This window comes from Desmodus rotundus, chromosome 6 (assembly GCF_022682495.2).
Source record: "Desmodus rotundus isolate HL8 chromosome 6, HLdesRot8A.1, whole genome shotgun sequence".
In the NCBI taxonomy this organism is placed as follows: domain Eukaryota; kingdom Metazoa; phylum Chordata; class Mammalia; order Chiroptera; family Phyllostomidae; genus Desmodus; species Desmodus rotundus.
The window spans coordinates 49,397,141-49,403,847 of NC_071392.1; the positions used below are offsets into that span (position 1 = coordinate 49,397,141).

The 6,707-nt window shown below is 39.8% G+C and overlaps 1 protein-coding gene across 1 annotated transcript in view; it reads right to left on the minus strand.

The window, feature by feature from the left end:
* COG5 (component of oligomeric golgi complex 5) overlaps positions 1-6,690 on the minus strand; it is a 333,141-nt gene extending 326,451 nt beyond the window's left edge. Inside the window, exon 1 of the mRNA XM_024557957.4 lies at positions 6,504-6,690. Within this exon, the coding sequence (XP_024413725.2) occupies positions 6,504-6,690 (187 nt within the window). The remainder of the gene's footprint in view (positions 1-6,503) is intronic.
* Positions 6,691-6,707: the final 17 nt, after the last annotated feature.

The window sequence follows — 6,707 nt, forward strand, 5'->3', positions numbered from 1 at the left end:
TTGCTGTGGTTGTGCAAGGAGGTGAGCTGTGTGTACCTACCTCTCCATCTTGACCAGAAGTCTGAATATGGATTTTTAATAGAAATACAAATTTACAGGTATTACTAAAATTTAGAATTTTGGGGTGAAATAGTAAATGGAAAGAGAAACTGTTCAAAATAGACAGACCATTAACAGACAGGAAAAAAGTGATGTTAGATGTTAAGATATCTTTCAGTATAGAAATCCTGTGAATGAAAGAAAACCTGCAAATGAAAGAAAAAAATGGAGAGAATTACGAGTTAAAAATAAATATATTGAAGTGAGCTTGATATAGGTATAATCCACTATTTCCTAACCATATGCTAGATATAGGTAAGACTGCCCTGACAGATTATGAAACAAGCAAAACAGAGTACTTACGAAAACAGTTAATTTATCTATGTCCACCGTGTGTATGTATGTATGTGTACATATTTACATGTATACATGTGTGTGTGTGCAGTGTTCCATGAGGGCAAAGTATTTATTTACTACCACATCCCTAGGGCCTGAACAATGCCTGACACATGGCGGGTGCTCAATATTGGTTGAATGAATAAATATATATCAGCTGGAAATATCATTCTGCATTCTTTCCTATTTTCAACGTAGAGTGGAGTAAAAGAAGGAAACTGCTACTTTGGCCTTAATTCTGAGAACCATTTCCTCCGGTCTGGCAAGTCCTCAGCATTAAGCAGATGGACAGTCAGAAAAGTGGAGACGGCCATTCCAAGAGGAGGAAAGTTTTAGAGGGAGCCAATACCACGGCATATTTTCAGATATAGAGAAATACTGACTTTATGTCTAGACCACAGTGTGTGTGTTGGGCAAAAGAGTTAAGAATAGGAGTTGAGGTTCCAAAGGAAGGTTGGGGGTCAGTTTAAAAAGAGGCTGTTAAGACATCAAGATGTTCAGACTATATCCCGTTTAAGGTTTTATAGCCAAGAAGAGCACTATCACCTTTGTTTTAAGAAGTTTCTAGCAGCAAATGGATGACAAGTGAAAAGGAACTAGTCACACAGTGGTGATTTGGAGCTGGCTTCTAGTGGCTCCTGAGAGCTAACTGTTAACTTTTCAGGAATTGTGTGAGCCAGTTGACATCACATGTAAGTATCTTAAAATTGACCATGGTGAGAGGATTATACCATGGAAGCTGGTACACCGACAAAACCAGGGCTTTCCCTATTTTCCCAGAGAGCTGGTTTATCAGCACACCCATGAATAGAGCCAGAAAGACCAATAAGGTGCTATGTTAACAGCCCAAGTGGGAAGATGACGGCCTTTGACAGCAGCACTAAGAATATCAAGTGACAAATTTGACAAATATTCAGAGACTATAACATGTAGGACTTAGAGTCAAGCTGAAAATGGGTGATTAGTTAGAGCAAGAAAGATGATTCCTAAGTAACTGACATAGAGAATTCAGCTTTGCATTAAGCCAGATCACTAGGCATGTTTTTATAAACATGAACATGCCCCTGCCTCCAAGGAACTCGTAATCTACATGGGGAGCAAGCACACATCTCGTTTACATGTTACATGTTAACATTAACATGTAATTAATGTTAACAGAGACTACCAGAGTAACAGGTTGGGAGAAAGAGGTTTTAAAAATTTCATTTAGTCTTGGCCAGTGTGACTCAGTTAGTTGGAGCATGGTCCAGTAAAATGAAAGTTCATGGGTTCAATTCCCAGTCAGGGCACATTGGCTGGGTTGCAGGTTCAGAACGAGTAGGAGTGCATGCGAGAGGCAACCAATCAATGTTTCTCTCTCACATCAGTGTTTCTCTCCCTCTCTCCCTCTTTAAGATCAATAAGTATATCCTCCAGTGAGGATAAAAAAAAATTTTATTTCACTTTTTTATAAATGGAATTTGTGCTATTTGTTCATATGTAGGTATTTATAGGCACAACTACTAGTGTTTGTTCACTATCAAATAGAAATGTCAAGTAGACAGTAGTTCTATAGCTCAGAAGAGAGGTAAGTACCATACATGTGTGTATTTGTGAGCAGATATTAATTTTGAAACCATGAAAAAAAACCCAGATGACTTAGGAAGAAATTTTAGAGTGTACAAAAAGATGGAAATGGGAAGATATAGTTCAGAAGCCAAGGAAACACCAAAAATTTGGAGACAGTAGAAGAAATGAAAGCAATCAAAAACACTAAGGAGTGTTCCAAGAGAAAGAAGAGAAACAGGAGAGAATGGCAAAAACCAAAATGGACGTATTAAAGAAAGTAAGTGGTCAGTAGTATAAAAGACCTTACAAAGAGCAAACACAATGTAGGCTGAATACTTTCCACTGGATTTGGACTTAAGGACTGACGGTCCTCAAAGAGAAAAAGTCTCCTCTTGTAGTTTATAATGCCTTTCATAGTTGTCTCATTCCTATAGAAGGCAAATAAGAAACACCTCACAAATTTTCAAATTATGCATCTGCACACCAACCTTATCAATCCTATCCTCTATTATTGACAGATCTGTTGTTGAAAATGGAACAGAGCACTTAGAGAACTAGAAATTTTTTCTTTAAGTATGGAATTCAAGTCACATGAGGAAAATATTTCAAAAAGAAGTCAAACCCTTTTAAAAGGTCAAGTAAGAATCAAAAAGTGTCCATTTGTCAAAAGTTTTTAATTGAATCTATTGGGGTAACACTGGTCAGTGAAACCATGTAGGTTACAAGTGTGCAACCCCGTAACACATCATCTGCATACTGTATCACACACTCACTACCCAAAGTAAAGTCTCTTACCACCACCATTGATCCCAGCTTTGCCTTCTTTCACCTCCCCCATCCCCCTTTTCCTCTGGCAATCACCATACTGTCGTTGTCTGTGTCTATGTGCCTCTTTTTTCCTTCTTAATCTAACCTTCACCTTTTTCACCCAGCCCCCCAACCTTCCTCCCATCTGACACCTGTCTGTCTGTTCTATGTATCTATGATTCAATTTCTATTTTGTTTGTTTATTTTTGTTCCTTAAATTCCACATATGAGAGAAATCATATGGTACTTGTCTTTCTCTGACTGGCTTATTTCACTTAGCATAATATTCTCCAGGTCCATCCACAGTGTCCCAAAAGATTTCCCTCTTTTTTACAGCCAAATAGCATTCCATTGTGCCAATGTAACACAGCCTCTTTATCCACTCATCTACTGATGGGCACTTGGGTTGCTTCTAGAGCTTGGCTATTGTACGTAACACTGTGTGTATTTGATTTATCCCCAAGGAAATCACTACAGTCCTAAGCAAAGCAATTTCAAATGCATAGAATGAGTGTGACTGGGTCCTTGAGAAGACAGGAAGAAAATTCAGGGCACAAGAGGAGGGATCGTCCTTAGGAAGGAAGAGATTCACTTCTGTTGTAACTGAAAATATGACAGGAAAAGGGGAGAAAAGTTAATTGCAGGTTCAAGTTCAGCTTACAGGTTTAATAGTGAGAAATGAAGAAAGCTCACATCTGGTGGATTCTCTCTTTTTTTTCTTTTTAGGTAAGTATCAGTCATTTGTTAAGCTTGAAGGAAGAGTTTGAAAAGATTTACCCACTGTGGAAGATGGGTAAGAAAACTAAACAGGAAAATTCAGAAGGCAGAATTGAGAAATAATTACCCTCCAAAAACTGATCACAGTTCCTGGTATGTACCCTACTGAAATATTGGGTTGGCCAAAAAGTTCATTTAATTTTTTTCCATACGATGGCTCTAGTAGTGCTTAGTTGTCTTTAACTTCATATGAATTTAAACCATTTTGTTAGACTGTATTGTGACAGCTGTCATGTCAGCATGCATTTTTTAAAAATTATCAAAATTGGTGAATTTTTGTGCAACCATTTCAATATTGAAGATGGAAGAAGATATACAATATTTTCGATGTGTTATGTTTTATGATTTCAAGAAGGTAAAAACGCAACTGAAATGCAAAAACGATTTGTGCAGTGTACAGAGAAGGTGTTGTGACTGACAGAACATGTCAAAAGTGCTTTGCACAGTTTCTTGATACTCTTGACACTTTGGCCAAATAATTCTTTGCTGTGGAGCTGTCTCACGCATTTGAAGATGTTTAGCAGTACCCTTGCCCCTCCACTCACTAGAAGCCAATAGTGGGAGACATCCAACATATTCAAAATATCCAAATCAATAAAGTTATTGGTCTAAATGAAAAATTCGTTTTTTATTTTACGGAAAGAGCAAAACAGACTTTTTGGTCTGGCATATATACCTATATGTACCTATGTCTGGCATGTGATGTTTCTTCCATTCTTCGGGGGAGTGCTACTTACACTTCAAAACCAACTCTATCTAGCCGGTCCTGACACTCCCCTAACCACTCCCAGTTATCATCTTCCTCTGTATTACTGTTTTACTTTGTACACAATTTTACTGTTACCCTTACAACCCTCTATTACACTGACTCTCTTTACAGCTCTACAAGACTATTTCCCCTACTAAAGTGGTAAGCTACTTCAGAGTGGGAATTGCTCAATATATCAGAGCTCAAAACTTGGTTCACCTGAATTTAAATTAAGATACAAAGATGCATTAGAGAGAATCTAACCTGCAGAACCTAATAACATCTAGTTTAAAAAACATCACCAGTAGGTAGGTTTGACAAAAGCATATAAATTGTGAGAAGGCTAGTAGTTAAGGGCAATAATAAAATACACAACAGTCAGAAAAAACAATTTAGAACTGTCAGATGTAAGAAACATCCAAACCTGCAAGAATTTTTATGAGTTCATTTGAGCCAAACTGACAATTGCCAGAAAGCAAAATATCAACAGACTGAGAAGATGCTCCAAAAAATGACAGTTCTGCACCTGATTTATACATCATAGTCAAAGGAGAAGGCATAAAGGGGTTAGGCAAAATTCCTCGGTGACAGATTAGGGAGGTGAGAGAATGCAAAGTAGGGAAATCTCTGAGACAGGATAAAGAGTAAAAGGAATAGACAAATACTTTTTTTACATTTGTGGGTACGGGATAGTTAAAAATTAACATTTATAGCACATAGAGATGTTACGTAGGAAAACAACAATGAGGGGTTCTCTGGTGTCAAGCTGTAGTGGGAGATTGTGCCCTGAGGGGTATGGCAATGGCAAACTGGATTAGTCTGACATCCCAAAGGTATGTTATCCTGGATGCCAAGACACAGAGAGGCTCAGTTAAGGTTAAGATTGACCTCTGTCAAGACAGATACCAGCCTAGGACATGACTGACTATCCACCATAACTTGCTTTTAGTTAGGAAGTTTTAATTTCAGACCATCCCATGTGGTTACTTTAGGTCTCTGAGTTTGTGACGTCACTATGCAGGCCTCCCCTGAGTTTGTCAGTTTAGTATGTGGCCCCTTTTCTGTCTACAGAACTTTATTTCATTCGTTTTTAACTTATGTGGTCTACAAATGTGTGCATATGCCTTATTTTGATGTTCAATTTAAAAACCCTTATTCAGGATGCCAATGGCAAAGCGAAAGATCACCAGTTCTATTCCCAATCAGGGAACATGCCTAGGTTGCAGGTTGGCATAAGAGAAGCAACCAATGGATGTTTCTCTCCAGTACTGATGTTTCTCTCCCTCTCTTTCTCCCTGCCCCCTCTCTAAAAAATAAATAAAATTTAAGAACCCTTATTCTTTACCTACTATATGCAACATAAAGATGTTAACACTGGAATACAAAAAGGAGTTTTACAATGCAGAAGAAAAGATTAAATTGTCAAATTATTTTAATACAGGGTAGAAAACGTGACAATTTGGAAAGAAAATTAAGAACAGATGAGAAGGGTCTTAGAAATTTGAACTTTACTTTGAAGAATAAGAGATTTGGGGCATGTTAACTGGAATAATACAATTAAATGTGCTTCTCAAATGTACTATGTTTAGCTTATCTTCTACTATCTAGCAATTTCTGCCTAAAACTGTCAATAAACCTAACTGCTGTATTCAATACATACCCCAGCTTGAACGAATGCTCCAAACCCTCTCCCGTGTATGGTTGTGGATAAACCCCTTTAAAGAAACAAACGGAACTGCAAGAATTGCCATCTGTGCAGTCTAAGGATTTAACAGAGGGGATATTCCCAACTCTATTTAAAAATGAGGCCCTCTTTTATTAAGTGTCTGTCATCTGTTGTAGGTCTCACACTTCTCATGGGATGGGATGCTTCACCCTTTCGTCAAGAACTGCGGCAGCAGCCAGTGGCTGCCAACGTGAGAAACCGGTTGCGAGGTCCCAGGACCTCAGGGAAGCCCCAGGAACGCGGAGGGTAGAGTTGAAATGAGCAGCAATCAAAACTCAGGGGTCCCAAGAAACAAGGTCTGCGAGGCCAGCATCCAGATGCCAGGGGGCCGGGCGGAGGGGAGTGGTCAGGTCCAGACCGGAAAACTTTCTGCAAAGCGACGGGTCGAGTCCAACACTTGGGCCCACGTGCGACGCAGGACAGCCCCCTAGCCCCACGATCCGACCCACCCCGACTCCTTACCGTCCTGCAGAAGCTCCCGGACTGTCACTGCAGCCGTCCGGGAGCCCAGAGCGCCCTGACCAACCAAAGCGACGCCTCCTTCGCCACCTTCCATGTTGGCAGGTACCGGGAGTGCTGACGTCCGCGACGGACTGCCCCGCCTATGTAGTGACGCAAAATCCCGGCGCCGCCCGCTCGCCCCGCCCATGACTTCAGACCTGCCTA